The 22,856-nt window shown below is 45.3% G+C and overlaps 2 protein-coding genes across 3 annotated transcripts in view; both read right to left on the bottom strand.

The window, feature by feature from the left end:
• LOC139371455 (DDB1- and CUL4-associated factor 1-like) overlaps nucleotides 1-6,284 on the bottom strand; it is a 49,896-nt gene extending 43,612 nt beyond the window's left edge. Inside the window, exons 1-8 of one of the 2 annotated variants that reach the window (XM_071111878.1) lie at nucleotides 6,106-6,284; nucleotides 5,202-5,327; nucleotides 4,848-4,998; nucleotides 4,622-4,735; nucleotides 1,868-2,005; nucleotides 985-1,479; nucleotides 551-748; nucleotides 140-241 (exon numbers count right to left, since the gene is read on the bottom strand). In XM_071111878.1, coding sequence (XP_070967979.1) covers nucleotides 140-241; nucleotides 551-748; nucleotides 985-1,479; nucleotides 1,868-2,005; nucleotides 4,622-4,735; nucleotides 4,848-4,998; nucleotides 5,202-5,314 — 1,311 coding nt within the window. In that variant the 5' untranslated portion in view covers nucleotides 5,315-5,327; nucleotides 6,106-6,284. Of the gene's footprint in view, nucleotides 1-139; nucleotides 242-550; nucleotides 749-984; nucleotides 1,480-1,867; nucleotides 2,006-4,621; nucleotides 4,736-4,847; nucleotides 4,999-5,201; nucleotides 5,328-6,102 lie in introns of both variants that reach the window. The other variant, XM_071111879.1, reaches the window with a different exon arrangement.
• A 2,261-nt stretch (nucleotides 6,285-8,545) lies between these two features.
• Nucleotides 8,546-22,856, bottom strand: part of LOC139371456 (semaphorin-3D-like) — a 122,644-nt gene continuing 108,333 nt past the window's right edge. The window contains exons 13-18 of the mRNA XM_071111880.1: nucleotides 22,231-22,319; nucleotides 18,345-18,386; nucleotides 16,670-16,827; nucleotides 12,165-12,229; nucleotides 11,083-11,216; nucleotides 8,546-10,984 (exon numbers count right to left, since the gene is read on the bottom strand). Of these exons, the coding sequence (XP_070967981.1) occupies nucleotides 10,544-10,984; nucleotides 11,083-11,216; nucleotides 12,165-12,229; nucleotides 16,670-16,827; nucleotides 18,345-18,386; nucleotides 22,231-22,319 (929 nt within the window). The 3' untranslated portion in view covers nucleotides 8,546-10,543. The remainder of the gene's footprint in view (nucleotides 10,985-11,082; nucleotides 11,217-12,164; nucleotides 12,230-16,669; nucleotides 16,828-18,344; nucleotides 18,387-22,230; nucleotides 22,320-22,856) is intronic.

The following is a 22,856-nucleotide window of genomic DNA, read 5'->3' as shown; positions in this document are numbered from 1 at the left end:
TGTTTAATTCACCATCAAACCCAATTCACCTAATAGGGAATAACAATGTATTCATAGGAAATACAACCATAAACATGTGAAGATCTGGAAAGAGGCACTAATGCTAAACAATGAGATCAGTGATGATGATGATGATTACCAGGAGTGAGTCGAAGGTGAGCTGGACATCGTTGGTGTGTTTCAGGTCAATGTAGTGCATAAGAAGCTCTCTGGTGTCCATCTGCATGAACACAGCTAGCAGCTCCAGGGGGTCCAGGGGAAGGGGCAGGGGCGGCGGGGGCAGTGAGAACATAACAGTTGGTTAAAGTCCTCAAAGCACATAAAATAGATTTATTCAAAGCTTAGTTAAGTGACTAACATGTAGAATGGCTAAAAAAAAAAGTATATAATTTATAAAGTACTTTGTGTATGACCAACACTGTACCTACTCATGTACCTACAATGCACATATGTGCAAATCAGGGATCAAATTATGGGAAGTGGGACCAATGTTAAGTGGTGATGGAGTCCTTAATATCTGTGAGTGAGAGATAAGGGGTCCAGTCCTTACCTCCTGGTAATCTCCTAGGGGTGTCAGGTACTGGAGGATGAGGCGTTGCTCTATAGCAGGGGTGAGGGGGTACAGCCGGTAGTTACCCCCAATCACCCAGGAGCTGATCTCTGACCAGCTACTGTTAGACTGGTCACTACCGGTACAGCAGGACAAGCCTCTCTCTGGATCCATGGAAGGGGTGGTAAAGTGGAGTTTCTGTGTGGATTCAGACGAGAGGTTAATTATCCCTCAAAAAAAGCAGCCATTTGATTTGATTTGCAGCTGTATATGAACACAATACACAAGACCCGGTACCCGGTACAAGACCCGGTACAAGACCCGGTACAAGACCCGGTACAACAACAGGGTGCGAGTCTGAAAAAGCACTGGTCAGAAATATTGCACTACGTGGAAAAGTATGTTATTTCAGAAAACAGCCTGGTGGATCTCACCTGTTTGACTTTCCTTCCATTCTCCCTGGCTGTTCTCTTCCTCCCCAGTCCTCCTCCAGACTCCTGCCCCCTGGTTTCAGGCTCTCCCAGGCTGGTCTCGGGGCCTGGGCCTGGCTGGTACAGGGGGTCTGGAATGGGCTTCACCGATACACAGCTGCTGGTCTTCTGGGCCTTACCCAAGTGGAACGACGGCTTGGGCCTGGACCACGCAGGCCTGCTACAACTACTACTACTACTATTACTACATGTTGTCTCTCTTCCTCTCTCTTTTTTCTTCTTCTCCTCTTCCTCCTCCTCCTCATCTTCCTCCATGTTATCCGTTGCTGTATTCTGAGATGTGCTGCCCTCTTCCTCATCGGCGTCTCTGTCTGTAGGTTCCTCTGCTACAGACTGGAGGGAATGAGAAGCCTTCTTCGGACTGGGGTGTTTTAAAGCCTGACGACTCTTTGAGTCTTTATCCTGCAGCTCACGTAGTCGCAGCAGCATTAGTGGCACCTGAGACACCAAGGATTACATTGAAGCATCGTCTATGAACAACATCTCAAACATCAACAACATCAACAACATCAACAGAAACATCAACATCTCAAACATCAACAACAAAAACATCAACAAAAACATCAACAACAAAAACATCAACATCAACAAAAACATCAACAAAAACATCAACAACAAAAACATCAACATCAACAACAAAAACATCAACAAAAAACAACAACAACAAAAACATCAACAACATCAACAAAAACATCAACATCAACAACAAAAACATCAACAAAAACATCAACAACAAAAACATCAACAACAAAAACATCAACAACATCAACAAAAACATCAACAACATCAACAAAAACATCAACAACGTGTGCCTGTGTACACTAACCAGTTTAGAGTTGTCATCCCTGTAGTTGGTAGCTATCTCCTGGTTCTCCATCGCTCTGGCCAGTAGCCCTGTAGCATAGATACACAGAGGCTGCTCTGCCTCCTGGGCCCATTTAAACAGCTTCTCAACCAGACCCTCCTGTTTCAACACACACAGACAGTTAGTCTAGAGAGCACATCCACAGCATTTCAAAACAGGGCTTTACAACATTCACAAGGGGACTGTGTGTGTGTAGGAAAAACGACTTGTTTCCATAATGGATTCAATTAGATTTCTAACTATGATGTTTAGATACAAATGACAGCAGCGTTCCTTCTAGATTAGCCCCCCCAAATAATATTATGACCGGGGGGGGGCAATGGAGCTAGTCAAGGATGCTAGGAGATTGACAATAACAGTACCTCCTCCTGTAACACCACAGCTGTCTGAATGACAGTACAGTACCACCTCCTGTAACACCACAGCTGTCTGAATGACAGTACAGTACCTCCTCCTGGAAGACCACAGCTGTCTGAATGACAATACTTCCTCCTGTAACACCACAGCTGTCTGAATGACAGTACAGTACCACCTCCTGTAACACCACAGCTGTCTGAATGACAGTACAGTACCTCCTCCTGGAAGACCACAGCTGTCTGAATGACAGTACAGTACCTCCTCCTGTAACACCACAGCTGTCTGAATGACAGTACTTCCTCCTGTAACACCACAGCTGTCTAAATGACAGTACAGTACCTCCTCCTGGAAGACCACAGCTGTCTGAATGACAGTACTTCCTCCTGTAACACCACAGCTGTCTGAATGACAGTACAGTACCTCCTCCTGGAAGACCACAGCTGTCTGAATGACAGTACCTCCTCCTGTAATACCACAGCTGTCTGAATGACAGTACTTCCTCCTGTAACACCACAGCTGTCTGAATGACAGTACAGTACCTCCTCCTGGAAGACCACATCTGTCTGAATGACAGTACAGTACCTCCTCCTGGAAGACCACAGCTGTCTGAATGACAGTACAGTACCTCCTCCTGGAAGACCACAGCTGTCTGAATGACAGTACTTCCTCCTGTAACACCACAGCTGTCTGAATGACAGTACAGTACCTCCTCCTGTAATACCACAGCTGTCTGAATGACAGTACAGTACATTCTCCTGGAAGACCACAGCTGTCTGAATGACAGTACCTTCTCCTGTAACACCACAGATGTCTGAATGACAGTACCTCCTAGAGGTCGACCGATTATTATGGGGGGGGAGGGGGGGGGGGGCAATGGAGCTAGTCAAGGATGCTAGGAGATTGACAATAACAGTACCTCCTCCTGTAACACCACAGCTGTCTGAATGACAGTACAGTACCTCCTCCTGGAAGACCACAGCTGTCTGAATGACAGTACAGTACCTCCTCCTGTAACACCACAGCTGTCTGAATGACAGTACAGTACCTCCTCCTGTAACACCACAGCTGTCTGAATGACAGTACAGTACATTCTCCTGGAAGACCACAGCTGTCTGAATGACAGTACCTTCTCCTGTAACACCACAGATGTCTGAATGACAGTACCTCCTAGAGGTCGACCGATTATGATTTTTCAACGCCGATACCGATTATTGGAGGACCAAAAAAAAGCCGATACCGATTAAATCGGCCATTTTTTTCTCTCATTTATGTGTAATGATAATTACAACAATACTGAATGAACACTTACTTTAACTTAATATAATACATCAATAAAATTAATTTAGCATCAAGTAAATAACAAAACATGTTCAATTTGGTTTAAATAATGCAAAAACAAAGTGTTGGAGAAGAAAGTAAAAGTGCAATATGTGCCATGTAAAAAAGCTAACGTTTAAGTTCCTTGCTCAGAACATGAGAACATATGAAAGCTGGTGGTTCCTTTTAACATGAGTCTTCAATATTCCCAGGTAAGAAGTTTTAGGTTGTAGTTATTATAGGAAGTATAGGACTATTTCCCTCTATACCATTTGTATTTCATTAACCTTTGACTATTGGATGTTCTTATAGGCACTTCAGTATTGCCAGTGTAACAGTGTAGCTTCCGTCCCTCTCCTCGCTCCTACCTGGGCTCGAACCAGGAACACAACGACAACAGCCACCATAGAAGCAGCGTAACCCATGCAGAGCAAGGGGAACAACTACTAGAAGGCTCAGAGCGAGTGACGTTTGAAACGCTATTAGAGCACGCTAACTAGCTAGCCGGTTACACCAGCCTCATCTTGGGAGTTGACAGGCTTGAAGTCATAAACAGGGCAATGCATGACGCACAACGAAGAGCTGCTGGCAAAACGCACGAAAGTGCTGTTTGAATGACTGTTTACGCGCCTGCTGCTGCCTACCACCGCTCAGTCACATTATATGCAACGCAGGACACGCTAGATAATATCTAGTAATATCATCAACCATGTGTAGTTAACTAGTGATTATGATTGATTGTTTTTTTATAAGATAAGTTTAATGCTAGCTAGCAACTTACCTTGGCTTACTGCATTCGCGTAAAAGGCAGTCTCCTTGTGGAGTGCAATGAGAGGCAGGTGGTTATTGCGTTGGACTAGTTAACTGTAAGATTGCAAGATTGGATCCCCCGAGCTGACAAATCGGTTGCCCCAAAATACCGATTTCCGATTGTTATGAAAACTTGAAATCGGCACTAATTAATCGGCCATTCAGATTAATCGGTTGACCTCTAGTACCTTCTCCTGTAACACCACAGCTGTCTGAATGACAGTACAGTACCTTCTCCTGGAACACCACAGCTGTCTCCAGACCTGGCATTATGTTCTGTAGCAGACGACACGCTGCAGTGTTCATGGACAGCTCTCTACTGGTCATCACATAGCTATTCAGCAACTAGAGGGAGAGGTCAGACACAGGGTTAACACAGTCACAGGCCTCAGCAGTCTAATTTACGTAATAGAAGAAGTGTAGTTCAATTTGTATTGACAGTAGCCTCGATTCTTACTGCGTTTGTGAAGTCGTCATTCTTGAAGAGGATTTTGAGTAAATGTCCCAACATGCATTCTGGGTCTGCTCGTCCTGGATGTCGGTCATCAAACGGGTCAGGATCAGCTTTATGATACTCCTCTGTCTCGCGCTCTACCAGCTCAGAGATTCTAACACACGCAAAGAAAACATGAATTATCAGCTGTCTGTCATATGAAGAATATAAGATGACTTTTGTAATGTCTACGCAGCAGCAACAGATGGACCTAAACAGCACAACAGCAACAGGCCTATACAAAAAAAAACATTGCCAGTAAATCCACTGAAGTCTCCCACTAGTCTTTTCCATTATTAGCTAGTTGGTGTTACTGACTTGGTGAGGATGGAGACCAGGTCGTCAGTGGTTCCTTGCTGCTCTGTCTCCCATTGTTCCAGCAGAGAGGTCAGCTCTGCCTTGGCGTCCACCAGCACAGCAGGAGAGGCCATGTTTTTTTTTTACCTGAGAGAAGGAGTGCACAGTGAGAGAGAGAAAGAGAAGATGTACAATAAAGGATGATTAAGTTCTGAGATAGTACATGAGAGACGACAACTCGACGTGTGTTTACAACCCTGTTTACCCAGACTCTGATATTAGATCTTGAATGTCATCCTGACATTTCACTCTCTGCAAATGTCTAGATTAACGTTAAGAGTGAAAACAGTAGCTAAAGTCACTCGTTAGCTACTCGATGTCTGAACTGATCAACGCAGTTTGATCTAGCTTACTAGTCACGTTTAAGCTGGATAATTAGTTACTTGGACAAACGACGTGACGTAACCTAACTAGTCAGTAGACGGGGAGCAGGAGTACTGCGTAACTAGTTAGTTAAGTAGTTAGATGTCTAACTAACGAGTAGTTAGTTGGGAGAGAAACCAGATAAGTGTGTCAATGTGGTAGCTCTAGCTAGCAAAAAGTAATCCAACAGGTGGCTAACTAACGCTAGCATTGTGTTTGTGTGGAAACAACTTGGCGTAAATAACGTTCCCAGCCAACTGTCAGGTAAATTAGCGTAGCAAGCTAAGCTGCTTTTGATTTCTTCCTAACTCATACTAGGTGCGGCGTATATAGCTAGGCAGTTAGTACACTATCAGATCACTGGATTGTTTAACATTGTGTTCCCAACACAAGCCAGCAAACGTTACCGAGCACGCACGAGTCGCTCATACCGAAAAACAAGGGAGTCGTGTCACGACAGGATCACTCAAGTGCACTGCTTTTAAACAAATGGATTGCCTACCTTTTTTTGAAGTTGCAGAAGACAACTGTAGCTCAAACGTATTGTTGTGAATTTGACGAATAGGGTGGTTGGTATGAAGGGGGGGGTGGAACGATCTATTAATATAAGCGAAAGTTTCACATGTTTATTTCGCAAACTTCACTCACGGCGGCACGCTGGAAACGTCACAGACACATGGCGACTTTTGATGACGTCATCACTTTTTATTCCGCTCCATTCTATCTCCTTATTATCGTTCTAACTTTGTATTTATACTTTTTTTATATAATCAGGAAGATATTTATAGATTTTATTATAAAATAAAATAAAACAATCACTACAATCGTGTGATTAAAAAATAATATATATATTTTTTGTCTAAATGGTTAGTCATCATGACATGAACAGTGTCAGTTTGCGGGATGTTCATTCAGGAATATATTATCGAGTTTATTTACTTAGCTAATCAATTGTTTGTATGTGAATGGGTGGCTTTTAAATTATAGTCATACTTGCAATTATTTAGTTTGTTCAACAATGTGTAGACCTATCTCACGAAGAGAGAGGTAATGTGTCCAAATTCTGAAATCAATCGTTCCTTTTTAACATAGCAGTCTTACCTCCATTAAGAAAGGCGTTATGACATGAAATTATGATACTACATTTTATGCTAATGAATCACCAAACCATTCCCCTTCGTGATGTGTAGAGAAGCAACATTACTAGTAGCTACTGGAAGGGTGTCTCACTGAAAAAGGTCCCGTACAGCTTTATAATATACTCCTTTGACTCATATATAAAGATAACGTACACATAAATAGGATAAATAAACTGCAACCTTGCTTATTAAACGATGACTGTTACTACATAATGAAAAACAAATGACACGTCAACAAGTCAGTTGTGTAGTGTACAAAAAACCAACACTAGATGGTGATAACTATACGAAAAACAACAAGTCAGTTGTGTAGTGTACAAAAAACCAACACTAGATGGTGATAACTATACGATAAACAACAAGTCAGTTGTGTAGTGTACAAAAAACCAACACTAGATGGTGATAACTATACGATAAACAACAAGTCAGTTGTGTAGTGTACAAAAAAACCAACACTAGATGGTGATAACTATACGATAAACAACAAGTCAGTTGTGTAGTGTACAAAAAACCAACACTAGATGGTGATAACTATACGATAAACAACAAGTCAGTTGTGTAGTGTACAAAAAACCAACACTAGATGGTGATAACTATACGATAAACAACAAGTCAGTTGTAACCATGTCCATTCAGTGAACACAAGACGTTGGAAATCCGTATTTTTTCAACGTTCAGTCGTTTGCACTAGGGTTTTGATACCCGGTCGGTCACACTACTGTTGAATTATGAGACCTGTGCTGATTACCAGGGCTTATCAAATTATAGACAATTTTCTAAAAAATAAATAAATAATTAAATGCAAAACAAAGATTTCCTAATCGCACGTCTTCACACCCTATCTGGTGGAAGCACCTTTGTCAGCCATTTGTCAGCCTTTGTCTCCTCCCCTTAATTGACACTGACTGAAGTGAATTTAACAAGTGAAATCAATAAGGGATCAAAGATTTCACCAGGATTCATCTGAACAGTCTTTTTTTTTTTGGGGGGGGGGGGGGGGGGTCAAAATTCCTCAAGCTCAGTCAATTGTTTTGGAGTCATTGATGGACAAAAAAATATTCAAACCGTATCTTTGATTTCAAAACAGATTTAAGTCAAGACTGAAACATTCAGGAACACTCGAAACCTATTCGAAAGCCATTCAGTGTTTAAAGAAATCTGAAAGGAGGAAAGCCCAGGTCAAGAGTTAGAGGAAAACCTGCCTCAGTGTGTGTGTGTGTGTGTGTGTGTGTGCGTGCGTGCGTGCGTGCGTGCGTGCGTGCGTGTGTGTGCGTGCGTGCGTGTGTGTGTGTGCGTGTGTTCATTCTCTCCAGATGCTGAGAACCTTTGATTTTCCCAGTCAAAAATAAGCACACTGTCCACAGCTCTGTCTGAGGTCTGTCTGACAGACTGACTATTCAACCAGCGACCTAATTGATACAGGATACCATGCCATCTAGAAATGTTATCCTGAGGGCTCTATTCAATGTGCACTGCGGAAGTTCAGCTTTAGCGTAATTGAAATGTAAAGGCATGGAGAATGCATTCACAGTAAACGGTGCACATGCTCAATCTGAAATGACCTATACATTTCAATCTAGGAATCTGTAACGCTTCAGCTTCAAAGCCAAACATCTTTTTGGAATTAGATCAATGTTTGTATGTTTCCTTCAGGTCTGTATATAATTTAAAAAAACTATCACTAAATGGGTTCAGAGAGACAAACCATCACATTTTGGTTAAAATAACGAGATATATCCGCCTCACTCTCAGAGAAAAAAAAGTGTCACTGCAAGGTTTTTACACAGCCAAATGTGACAAATAATTACTTTATTTTTAATTTTTAATAAAGAGCTATACAAATGATACATCCAACATAAAACAAATATACATGTGTAAATATATATATATATATAACAGGATTTAATACAATGATATGAGATCTGGGTTCTGGTCACAATTTGTACACTATATAGAGAACAGAGTGTCATTTGGGATGAGGCCTAACTCTAACCAAACACTATAGAATGAGGCTAGATTCACGTGTTGAATATATATACGTGAAATATACAGGATAGGAACATTCCAGCTAAACACTGGATATAGATATGTAAACACTAGATATAGATATGTAAACACTGGATATAGATATGTAAACACTAGATATGCTCTTTGCAACTAAGCCAATTGTTATACACATTGAAAATCTATGAGGACAGTAATACTTTACACAAAGGTACCCCATAAGCATTTATTTCTGATGGAATAAAAAAAACACATGGAAAAATTGATGGAATATAGTGTTTTGTAAATAAACTCTTTTGGAATTTATATGTTAAATATACAGGATAGGAACATTCCATTCCAGCTAAACACTGTATATATATTGTGTTTTGCAACAAAAAAATAATTGTTATATACATCTGAAATAAACTATTTTTGAATGTATCTAAAATAAACTCTTCAAATGTAAAGGAGGCTTCTCAGTGTTGTTGTCCACGGGACCAGGAAATGACATGTCTCTCCTCTACTCTGCCAGGAAGGAAGGAGATGGAGGGAACATCCTTGGTTGCGCAACAGTGGCCCAACTCATTTCCCCTCACAGCTCTGAAGTTCCAGAACACCTGTGGTTGTGATGATGGAGCAAATAACCCCCCCCCCCACCCCAGCCCACCCCGCCCCCCTCAACACATGTGGCAGAAAACGGTCTGTCCTGTTTTTATTTGGTAACAAACTCACCAGTCCAGAGCGCAATAACAAACGTTTCGGGTCGAAATCCTGTCTACACAGAATACAGGGGATGATTGAGGAGTAATATAAATCTAAAATATCATATCATACACATTATTCTGTGGGACAAAGGTTAACTGATAATAACAATATTAAGCTAAGACACAGAGTAGACAAAACATTAGGAGCACCTGCTTTTTCGATTAAATAGACTGACCAGGTGAATCCATGCGATCAGCTATGATCCCTTATTGATGTCACTTGTTAAATCCAAACGGTGGCTAATTTGAAGAATCTCAAATATAAAATATATTTTGATTTAACACATTTTTGTTTTGGGTTACTACATGATTCCATATGTGTTATTTCATAGTTTTGATGTCTTCACTATTATTCTACAATGTAGAAAATAGTAAAAATAAAGAAAAACCCTTGAATGAGTCGGTGTTCTAAACCGTTTGATCAGTTCTGTATGTGTGCCATTCAGAGGGTGAAGGGGGAAGACAAAAGATTTAAGTGCCTTTGAACGGGGTGTGGTAGTAGGTGCCGGGCGCACAGGTTTGAGTACGTCAAGAACTGCAACGCTGCTGGGTTTTTTCCCACGCTCAACAGTTTCCCGTGTGTATCAAGAATGGTCCACCACACAAACGGTGGGAAGCATTAGAGTCAACACGGGCCAGCATCCCTGTGGAATGCTTTCGACACCTTGTAGAGTCCATGTCCCCGACAAATTGAGTCTGTTCCGAGGGAAAAGAGGGGGGGGGGGGGGGGGGTGCAACTCAATATTAGGAAGGTGTTCTTAATGTTTTGTCTATTCAAATAAAGGCTGTATTACTGTGTGTTCATACATCCTCTTTATCTCCAAGGCTACTTTCTGATTCTCCACCCTTGTACATGAAGTGTGCACTTGCACACTACCTGTCATGGATTTCAAGGCATGGGCTCGGTGTAAGCATTGGCTGGATGGAGTTTTTATACCATTGTTGTATCCATGCTTGAAAGTGCACATATCAGGAGAAACCGCGGAGAACTGTGACACAGCCCACATCTCTGTCCATCCCCATCCCCAGCCCCATCCTCATCCCCAGCTGGTCATTGTAGTGGGGTGGAGTCGTGCCGTCGCACCCTGGCCTTGCCGTTGTCCACCTGGGTCTGTTTCCACTTCAACTGGCGTAGCTTCTTCTTCTCTCTGTACCACAGCTGCTCACAGTACTCGGTTGCGCTCATGCTAGCCATGCCCACCATGTGCAGGTCCTTATAGTTCCTGAGGAGCTTGGTGTGTCTCTGGGTGTGGCTCCCAGTACCTCCAGGGCTCCCCCTCAGCCCTGCCCCTCCGGCCCCAGGATCAGATGCCCTGGCCTGGGATGCTGTCATGCTCTGCTGGGGTATAACCTGGAGGTCGTAGCGGGCCTGGACCTGGGAGAAGGAGTGCTCCAGGGTGGTACAGCTGTAGAGGCCAGCGTCCCCTGGCTCCAGCCGCTGCACCAGGAGACCCTGCTTCATGTGGACCATACGATCCTCGCTCTGGAGCAGCTGAACGAGGACAGCAGAGCAAGACAAGAAAAAGTTCATTATTAGATGAATATTAGTCAATGGTTCAATTATGAATGAGAAGATCAATGTTCCCTCACCTCTCTGCTAGTGCGAGTTTGTGACGGCTGAACTGTCCACTTGACTGTAGCCTGTTGGGATCTGGGCATACACTCTAGGAAGGTTGAGCTGCTCTGCACCCCATAGATCACTTTCAGCTCCACTGACTCAGAACCTGGAAGGCAGGAAACAGGAGCTGTTAAAAGTTATTTCACTACTTCAGAGTTCTGGGGGGGGGCACGATCTGATTCAGAGTTCTGGGGGGGGCACGATCTGATTCAGAGTTCTGGGGGGGGGCACGATCTGATTCAGAGTTCTGGGGGGGGGCACGATCTGATTCAGAGATCTGGGGGAAGGACACGATCTGATTCAGAGATCTGGGGGGGGGACACGATCTGATTCAGAGTTCTGGGGGAGGGGGGAGGGGGCACGATCTGATTCAGAGTTCTGGGGGTTCACACGATCTGGTTCAGAGTTCTGTTTTGTGATCCTCCTTCAAAGGATTAGGTTACGATTTGAGGAGGGTAAATTGACCCTAGATCTGTGCCTCAGAGGGCAACTTGTACCTAGCTAGAGCTGTACAGTAGGTCCACTAGAGGGCGAACTAACGGTTCGTCATTAGCTAAACTGTCGGACACGATCATAGCATTGGGTCATACCGAAGCCGTCTCTGCTACAGAGAGTCGACTAATTCATTAACCTATGAGCAGTCACATCTAATCTCCAGACATTTACAGCTGGTCTGGTACCGTACCACGTTACATCAGCACACATCGTGGTAATACCGAACTGGAGGAAAGCTGACTGGTGGCTACAACGGACTGTAAACTAATATACTATGATCTAAGACGGAGAAAGAAGTGAACTTACAGTACATCAGACATGGTCCTAGGAGCCTAGTGAACTAAGGCAGGCTGGCCCTGTAGCAAACTAATACATTAAAAGCCACAATAATATGAGTTAAGTTACCTACTGAGTTGAGACTGGCTGGCGCTAGCTGCAGTAATATGAGTTAAGTTACCTACTGAGTTGAGACTGGCTGGCGCTAGCTGCAATAAGAGGCATACAGTATCATAGACAGACATAAACATTTAGTAGACGCACACACAAACACACTAATTACCATCTTCTGCATTGTGACACTGGCTCATTGAATCCCCATGTTTCACATCCTGGCGCCGAGCTCGCCTGAGGAGATAAAATAGCAGACAGCCTGGATGTCATAACCATGTCATAACCTGGATGTCATAACCTGGATGTCATAACCATGTCATAACCTGGATGTCATAACATTGTCATAACCTGGATGTCATAACCTGGATGTCATAACCTGGATGTCATAACCTGGATGTCATAACCATGTCATAACCTGGAGGGGCACGCAATGCAAATAGTCCTGTCCAGGAGCCTTATGGCTTGGGGGTAAATACTGTTGAAAAGCCTTTTTGTCCTAGACTTGGCACTCCGGTACCGCTTGCCATGCGGTAGTAAAGAGAACAGTCTGTGGCTGGGGTCTTTGTCAATTTTTAGGGCCTTCCTCTGACACCGCCTGGTGTAGAGGTCCTGGATGGCAGGAATCTTAGCCCCAGTGATGTACTGGGCCGTACGCTCTACCCTCTGTAGTGCCTTGCGGTCGGAGGCCGAGCAGTTGCCTTGCAGCTGTATAAATCCTTTTGAGGATCTCAGGACCCATGCCAAATCTTTTTAGTTTCCTGAGGCTTTGTCGTGCCCTCTTCATGACTGTCTTGGTGTGTTTGGACCATTCTAGTTTGTTGGTGATGTGGACACCGAGGAACATGAAGCTCTCAACATACTCCACTACAGCCCCTTCGGTGAGAATGGGGGCGTACTCGGTCCCCCTTTTGCTATAGTCCACAATAATCTCCTTACTCTTTGGTTACGTTGAGGGAGAGGTTGTTATTCTGGTACCACCCGGCCAGGTCTCTGACTTCCTCCCTATAGGCTGTCTCGTCGTTGTCGGTGATCAGGCCTACCACTGTTGTGTCGTCTGCAAACTTAATGATGGTGTTGGAGTCATGCCTGGCCACGCAGTCGTGGGTGAACAGAAAGTACAGGAGGGGACTGAGTACGCACCCCTGGGGAGCTCCCGCGTTGAGGAACAGAGTGGCAGATGTGTTGCTACCTACCCTCACCACCTGGGGGCGGCCCGTCAGGAAGTCCAGGATCCAGTTGCAGAGGGAGGTGTTCAGTCCCAGGATCCTTAGCTTAGTGATGAGCTTTGAGGGTACTATGGTGTTGAACACTGAGCTGTAGTCAATGAATAGCTTTCTCACATAAGTGTTCCTTTTGTCCAGGTGGGAAAGGGCAGTGTGGAGTGCAATAGAGAGTGTATCATCTGTGGATCTGTTTGGGCGGTGTGAAAATTGGAGTGGGTCTAGGGTTTCTGGGATAATGGTGTTGATGTGAGCCATTACCAACCTTTCAAAGCACTTCATGGCTACAGACGTGAGTGCTACGAGTCTGTAGTCATTTAGGCAAGTTGCTTTTGTGTTCTTAGGCACAGGGACTATGGTGGTCTGCTTGAAACATGTTGGTTTTACAGACTTTATCAGGGACATGTTGAAAATGTCATTGAAGACGCACGCCTGCCAGTTGGTCAGCACGGAGCACACGTCCTGGTAATCCGTCTGGCCCCACAGCCTTGTGTATGTTGACCTGTTTAAAGGTCTTACTCATGTCAGCTACGGAGAGCGTGATCACACAGTCGTCCGGAACAGCTGATGCTCTCATGCATGCCTCAACATTGCTTGCCTCAAAGCGAGCATAGAAGTGATTTAGCTCGTCTGGTAGGCTCGTGTCACTGGGCAGCTCGCGGCTGTGCTTTCCTTTGTAGTCTGTAATAGTTTGCAAGCCCTGCCACATAAGACAAGTGTCGGAGCCGGTGTAGTCTGATTCAATCTTAGCCCTGTATTGACGCTTTGCCTGTTTGATGGTTCGTCGCAGGGCATAGCAGGATTTCTTGTAAGCTTCCGGGTTAGTGTCCCGCACATTGAAAACGGCAGCTCTACCCTTTAGCTCAGTGCAAATGTTGCCTGTAATCCATGGCTTCTGGTTGAGGTATGTACGTACAGTCACTGTGGGGACAACGTCCTCGATGCACTTATTGATAAAGCCAGTGACTGATGTGGTGTACTCCTCAATGCCATCGGAAGAATCCCAGAACATATTCCAGTCTGAGCTGCAAAACAGTCCTGTAGTTTAGCATCTGCTTCATCTGACCATTTTTTTATAGACCGAGTCACTGGTGCTTCCTGCTTTAATTTCTGCTTGTAAGCAGGAATCAGGAGGATAGAGTTGTGGTCGTATTCACCAAATGGATGGTGAGGGAGAGCTTGTACGTGTCTCTGTGTGTGGAGTACAGGTGATCTAGAAATGTTTCCTTCTGGTTGCACATTTAACATGTTGATGGAGATTTGGTAGAACTGATTTAAGTTTCCCTGCATTAAAGTCTCTGGCCACTAGGAGCGCCGCCTCTGGGCGAGTGGTTTCCTGTTTGCTTATTTCCTTGTACAGCTGACTGAGTGCGGTCTTAGTGTCAGCATCTATCTGTGGTGGTACATAAACAGCCACGAAAAGTATAGCTGAAAACTCTCTCGGCATGTAGTGTGGCCTGCAATTTATCACAATATACTCTACTTCAGGCGAGCAAAATTTAGAGACTTCCTTAGATTTCATGCACCAGCTGTTGTTTACAAATATCCCTCGTCTTACCGGAGTGTGCTGTTCTATCTTGCTGGTGCAGCGTGTATCCCGCTAGCTGAATATCCATGTTGTAGTTCAGCCACGATTCCGTGAAACATAGGATATTACAGTTTTTGATGTCCCGTTGGTAGGATATTTTCGTGACCGTACCTCGTCGAGTTGATTGTCCAATGATTGCACGTTGGCGAATAGCATTGGCGGTAACGGCAGCTTTCCCAACTCGCCTTTTCCAGGTCCTGACCAGGCATCCGGCTCTTTGTCCTCTGTACCTGTGTCGCTTCCTCTTGCAATTAACGTGGATGTCGGCCCTGTTGGGTGTTTGGAGAATGTCTTGTGCGTCTTGTTTGTTGAAGAAAAAGCTCTTTGTCTAATCCGAGGTGAGTGATCGCTGTCCTGATATCCAGAAGCTCTTTGTCTAATCCGAGGTGAGTGATCGCTGTCCTGATATCCAGAAGCTCTTTGTCTAATCCGAGGTGAGTGATCGCTGTCCTGATATCCAGAAGCTCTTTGTCTAATCCGAGGTGAGTGATCTCTGTCCTGATTATCCAGAAACTCTTTGTCTAATACGAGGTGAGTGATCGCTGTCCTGATTTCCAGAAGCTCTTTGTCTAATCCGAGGTGAGTGATCTCTGTCCTGATATCCAGAAGCTCTTTGTCTAATCCGAGGTGAGTGATCGCTGTCCTGATATCCAGAAGCTCTTTGTCTAATCCGAGGTGAGTAATCTCTGTCCTGATATCCAGAAGCTCTTTGTCTAATCCGAGGTGAGTGATCTCTGTTCTGATATCCAGAAGCTCTTTGTCTAATCCGAGGTGAGTGATCTCTGTCCTGATATCCAGAAGCTCTTTGTCTAATCTGAGGTGAGTGATCTCTGTCCTGATATCCAGAAGCTCTTTGTCTAATCCGAGGTGATTGATCGCTGTCCTGATATCCAGAAGCTCTTTGTCTAATCCGAGGTGAGTGATCTCTGTTCTGATATCCAGAAGCTCTTTGTCTAATCCGAGGTGAGTGATCTCTGTCCTGATATCCAGAAGCTCTTTGTCTAATCTGAGGTGAGTGATCTCTGTCCTGATATCCAGAAGCTCTTTGTCTAATCCGAGGTGATTGGTCGCTGTCCTGATATCCAGAAGCTCTTTGTCTAATCTGAGGTGAGTGATCTCTGTCCTGATATCCAGAAGCTCTTTGTCTAATCCGATTTGAGTGATCGCTGTCCTGATATCCAGAAGCTCTTTGTCTAATCCGAGGTGATTGATCGCTGTCCTGATATCCAGAAGCTCTTTGTCTAATCCGAGGTGAGTGATCTCTGTCCTGATATCCAGAAGATCTTTGTCTAATCCGAGGTGAGTGATCGCTGTCCTGATATCCAGAAGCTCTTTGTCTAATCCGAGGTGAGTGATCTCTGTCCTGATATCCAGAAGCTCTTTGTCTAATCTGAGGTGAGTGATCTCTGTCCTGATATCCAGAAGATCTTTGTCTAATCCGAGGTGAGTGATCTCTGTCCTGATATCCAGAAGCTCTTTGTCTAATCTGAGGTGAGTGATCTCTGTCCTGATATCCAGAAGATCTTTGTCTAATCCGAGGTGAGTGATCTCTGTCCTGATATCCAGAAGCTCTTTTTTGCCGTAAGATACAGTGGCAGAAACATTATGTACAAAATAAATTACAAATAACACGGAAAAAAACACATGATAGCACAACTGGTTGGCGCCCGTAAAACTGCAGCCATTTCTTCCGGCACCATTTTGTATGAATGTAAAATGTTTTTTTTAAAAAGGCAATAAATATATTGTACAAAACATTTAATGCTTGATGTTATTGGTTACTACTATTGATACCGCAAAAATGATTTGATGTGGAGATCAGAATTGCTGTTCTGGGCGCTTATCCTAAGTAGAGTAGTTAGTTACCTCTTGTTGCTGGGAAAGTATCGGTTGCATGTGTTCCCGTCCCAGACACAGTAAGGGTCTCTGGCCAGACAGCAGTCAGCACAGTCTTTACCGTACAGCTCACACCTCTGCAGGGGTAACTGGGCCACTCCCTCATCACTGCTTACGTACAGCTGTTGCTGTAGACACACATACAAAGCAGGGAAGATGATTTCATTTACAATTAAAGTAACTTTTAATTCATGTAATTTAATTATATTGAATGCAATTGATGACCAATGAATTGAATTGTCATAGCAGCTTCTACAACTGTCAATGTGTCACGTATACTCCCTCTCCGGCGTTCGAGGTCGTCAGGCTGCTCATTATTACGCACACCCGTCACCATCATTACGCGTATCAGACTCACCTGGACTCTATCATCTGCCTGATTTCCTTCCCTATATATGTCACTCCCTTTGGTTCTTTCCCTAGGCGTCATTGACTCTGTTCCCAGTGTCCGCTACCCGTGTTCCTTGTTTTGTTCTACGTTTTTTAAATTAATTAAATACACTCCCTGAACTTACTTCCCCTATTCTCAGCGGACACGTTGCACTTTGTAAAGTTAGTCTCTCATTCATTTTAGGTGCTTGAGATTACTCTAAAGTGTTGGTATGCAGGAAAATATTTACACATAGAATCTGGATGGTGGGATTTTCAAGACCTATACCCAACGTGGCTACACCTGCAATCCCAAACGTCTCTGTGAGTAGGCTACTGCTGGAGAAACTATGTGTAAATCAAATCAAATCAAATGTATTTATTTAGCCCTTCGTACATCAGCTGATATCTCAAAGTGATGTACAGAAACCCGGCCTAAAACCCCCAAACAGCAAGCAATGCAGGTGTAGAAGCACGGCGGCTCGGAAAAACTCCCTAGAAAGGCCAGAAACTAGGAAGGAGGCTACTGCTGGAGAAACTATGTGTAAACAGTGCTGATGCTCTATAACTAGATTCAGCAGTGGAACTATTTTTGCGGAAGGTCGGAGGGGGGGAGCGGAAAATAATTTAAAATAATTTGCAGACTGCAAATTGACCGCAAGAAGCCCAAAAATATATAATATATGACTAAAAGATAATAATTTCAAACCTGGCTTACATTTGTGAATGATCTCATCTTTCTATTATGTGTGGGAATACTTGGAAACAGATTTACAAAATAAAAATCACGTGGAGCTGATTGTCTGGTGTTTTTACAGTCTTTTATGTCCAACAATGAACTAAACATTTTATTTTTAATTGCTCAGAAATCGTGGAGTGCCAAAATCAAACTACCCAGTTGGGGAACCCTGATCTATTTGAATCATTACTGGAATGGTATTTTACTGCCACGTTAAACTGTTAACTGAGGATGAACACGCACACACACACACACACACACACACACACACACACACACACACACACACACACACACACACACACACACACGTAGGCAAATACACACACACACACACACACACACACACACACAGGCAAATACACACACACACACACATAGACACGCACACACACACACACACACACACACACACGTAGGCACGCACACACACATGTAGACACACACACACACACACACACACACACACACACACACACACACACACACACACACACACACACACACACACACACACACACAGCACTGCAGACTTACCCGTTTGGTAGACAGCTCCATGCTAAGGATAGGGGCGTGATTCTGTAGGATCAGAACACAGGATCAGATGGGTTATTAGTATTACAAAGGATGCAGGGGAGCGGTGTGCGTGTGTGCGTGTGCGTGTGTGTGTTTGTGTGTATGAGATAATGAAGAATAAAGCTCCTCTAGAGGATTCACATAATTTACACCACTACCACCATTATCACCACTTTCACCACTACCACCATTATCACCACTCTCACCATTATCACCACTTTCACCACTACCACCATTATCACCACTACCACCATTATCACCACTACCACCATTACCACCACTACCACCATTATCACAACTACCACCACTATCATCACTACCAACATTACCACCACTACCACCAATATCACCACTATCACCACTACCAACATTACCACCACTACCACCATTATCACCACTACCACCATTACCACCATTATCACCACTACCAACATTACCACCACTACCAACATTATCACAACTACCAACATTAGCACCACTACCAACATTATTACCACTATCACCACTAACATTATTACCACTATCACCACTTTCATCATTACCACCACTATCACCACTACCAACATTATCACCACTACCAACATTATTGCCACTATCACCACTACCAACATTATCGCCACTACTACCATTATCACCACTACCACCATTATCACAATTGACAGCATTATCACTTCTGCCACAATTAACACCATTATCACCTCTACCACCATTATCACCACTACAACCACTACCACCATTTACATCACTATCACCATTACCACCACCTTTACCGCCATAATCACCATTGTCATCACTACCAGCATTATCACCACCATCACAATTATCACCACCATTACCACCACTACCACCAATTATCAGCACTACCACCATTATTACCACTATCACCACAATCACCACCATCACAATTACCGCCAGTATCACCATTACCACCATTATCACAATTAACACCATTATCACCAGTATCTGTCTCAGTGATTCATTTAAACTTCATTTAAACTTGGTAACATTGTGAGTCAATGGTCCCAGACAGTCCAAGTGACGCGATGATTACCTCGCTATCATTTGTCTCGTGACATTCCACACTAACTGTCCTAGCTAACTTTCTACCAGGCCCAGGCCACTCAGATACGCACACACGTGTGCACACACACACACACGCACACACACACACACACACACACACACGGGCACACACACACGGGCACACACACACACACACACACACACACACACTGACCTCTTTACTACGTTTGCGTCTGTGAGCTATATGGTAAACCTGTACCCAAGGCCTGCCAGGGGCATATCAAGGAGCATATGAAAGTCAACCCCACCCCCCAGACATTGAATTTAAGCTCCTTTGGGGTGGAGAAATGAAGGTGTGGTGGAGGTGTGTCTACAGATACACCATATCCTCTCTCTTCTCCTCCTCTCTCTTCTCCTCCCCTCTCCTCTCTCTTCTCCTCCCCTCTCCTCTCTCTTCTCCTCCCCTCTCCACTCTCTTCTCCTCCCCTCTCCTCTCCTCCTTTCTCCTCTCCTCCTTTCCCCTCTCTCTTCTCCTCTCCTCTCTCTTCTCATCCCTCTTCTCCTCCACTCTCCTCTCTCTTCTCCTACCTCTTCTCTCTCTTCTCCTCCCCTCTCCGCTCTCTTCTCCTCCCCTCTCCTCTCCTCCTTTCCCCTCTCTCTTCTCCTCTCCTCTCTCTTCTCATCCCTCTTCTCCTCCCCTCTCCTCTCTCTTCTCCTCCCTCTTCTACTCCACTCTCTCTTCTCCTCCTTTTCTTTCTCTCTTCTCCTCCCCTCTCCTCTTTCTTCTCATCCCTCTTCTCCTCCCCTCTCTCTTCTCCTCCCTCTTCTCCTCCCCTCTCTCTTCTCCTCCTTTTCCCTCTCTCTTCTCCTCCCCTCTCCTCCCTCTTCTCCTCCCCTCTCCTCCCTCTTCTCCTCCCCTCTCCTCTCTCTTCTCCTCCCCTCTCCTCCCCTCTCCTCTCTCTTCTCCTCCTTTTCCCTCTCTTCTCCTCCCCTCTCCTCTCTCTTCTCCTCCCCTCTCCTCTCTCTTCTCCTCTTCCCTCTCTCTTCCGTCTGTCTGTCTATGTGGGAAGCATCTGTATCTGTTTTTCCTTTTAGGGGATTAGTTGGTTAATTACATTGTAGTTAATTAGTTGGTTAGTTAGTTAGGTAAAGTATGTGATTGCCCCAATGGAAACAACAGCCAGTGCTGTTGTCAGAAACACCTAGCTCACATTACATGGCAGACAGGTGGGTCAACAGATGGTATGGCAGACAGACAGGTCAACAGATGGTATGGCAGACAGACAGGTCAACAGATGGTATGGCAGACAGGTGGGTATACAGACACGGTAAGGCAGACAGGTGGGTATACAGATGGTATGGCAGACATACAGGTCAACAGATGGTATGGCAGACAGGTGGGTCAACAGATGGTATGGCAGACAGACAGGTCAACAGATGGTATGGCAGACAGGTGGGTCAACAGATGGTATGGCAGACATACAGGTCAACAGATGGTATGGCAGACAGGTGGGTCAACAGATGGTATGGCAGACATACAGGTCAACAGATGGTATGGCAGACAGGAGGGTCAACAGATGGTATGGCAGACAGACAGGTCAACAGATGGTATGGCAGACAGGCGAGTATACAGATGGTATGGCAGACAGGTGGGTATACAGATGGTATGGCAGACATACAGGTCAACAGATGGTATGGCAGACAGGAGGGTCACAACAGATGGTATGGCAGACAGGAGGGTCAACAGATGGTATGGCAGACAGGTGGGTCAACAGATGGTATGGCAGACAGGTGGGTATACAGATGGTATGGCAGACATACAGGTCAACAGATGGTATGGCAGACAGGAGGGTCACAACAGATGGTATGGCAGACAGGAGGGTCAACAGATGGTATGGCAGACAGGTGGGTCAACAGATGGTATGGCAGACAGGTGGGTATACAGATGGTATGGCAGAAAGACAGGTCAACAGATGGTATGGCAGACAGACAGGTCAACAGATGGTATGGCAGACAGGCGGGTATACAGACGGTAAGGCAGACAGGCGAGTATACAGATGGTATGGCAGACAGGTGGGTATACAGATGGTATGGCAGACATACAGGTCAACAGATGGTATGGCAGACAGGCGGGTCAACAGATGGTATGGCAGACAGGAGGGTCAACAGATGGTATGGCAGACAGGTGGGTCAACAGATGGTATGGCAGACAGGTGGGTATACAGATGGTAAGGCAGACATACAGGTCAACAGATGGTATGGCAGACAGGCGGGTCAACAGATGGTGTGGCAGACAGACAGGTCAACAGATGGTATGGCAGACAGGCGGGTCAACAGATGGTATGGCAGACAGGCGTGTCAACAGATGGTATGGCAGACAGACGGGTCAACAGATGGTATGGCAGACAGGCGGGTCAACAGATGGTATGGCAGACAGGCGGGTCAACAGATGGTATGGCAGACAGGCGGGTCAACAGATGGTATGGCAGACAGGCGGGTCAACAGATGGTACGGCAGACAGGCGGGTCAACAGATGGTATGGCAGACAGGCGGGTCAACAGATGGTATGGCAGACAGGTGGGTCAACAGATGGTATGGCAGACAGGAGGGTATACAGATGGTATGGCAGACAGGCAGGTATACAGATGGTAAGGCAGATCCAATTTTCAGATCAGTGAAGTATATAGGCCGTTGGGTATAAACGTTTCTACACTGGGCCCCATTCAGATGAAGTTCCCATTGCTCCTGAAGCTAAAACTCTTGACTCGGTAGTAGGACACTTTAAGAGAAGATGGTGGTGAAGCTGAAGCAGGCCCCTTCTCACCTGAAACACAGTCAGCTGCTCCAGAATGATCTCCTCAGGTTCCCTGTTCTCTTTAGGAATAGACACCACTTTCAGCACCTGGCCATCATCTAATGAGCAGGGAGAAATAGAGAGAGGGGAGAGGGGGGGGATAGAGAGAGGGGAGGGGGGGATAGGGGGAGGGGGGGAATAGAGAGAGGTGAGGGGGGAATGGAGAGAGGGTAGGGGGGAATGGAGAGAGGGGAGGGGGGGAATGGAGAGAGGGTAGGGGGGGAATGGAGAGAGGGGAGGGGGGGAATGGAGAAAGGGGAGGGGGGGAAAGAGAGAGGGGAGGGGGGAATAGAGAGAGGGGGGAATGGAGAGAGGGGAGGGGGGAGGGGGGAATGGAGAGAGGGGAGGGGGGGAAAGAGAGAGGGGAGGGGGGAATAGAGAGAGGGGGGGAATGGAGAGAGGGGAGGGGAGAATGGAGAGAGGGGAGGGGGGGAATGGAGAGAGGGGAGGGGGGAATGGAGAGAGGGGAGGGGGTAATAGAGAGAGGGGAGGGGGGGATCGGAGAGAGGGGAGGGGGGGAATGGAGAGAGGGGAGGGGGTAATAGAGAGAGGGGAGGGGGGATCGGAGAGAGGGGAGGGGGGGAATGGAGAGAGGG

This window comes from Oncorhynchus clarkii, chromosome 17, assembly GCF_045791955.1.
Source record: "Oncorhynchus clarkii lewisi isolate Uvic-CL-2024 chromosome 17, UVic_Ocla_1.0, whole genome shotgun sequence".
Taxonomy (NCBI): domain Eukaryota; kingdom Metazoa; phylum Chordata; class Actinopteri; order Salmoniformes; family Salmonidae; genus Oncorhynchus; species Oncorhynchus clarkii.
Note: the sequence above shows the minus strand (reverse complement) of the source record. Positions and strands in the feature narration are given on the sequence as shown.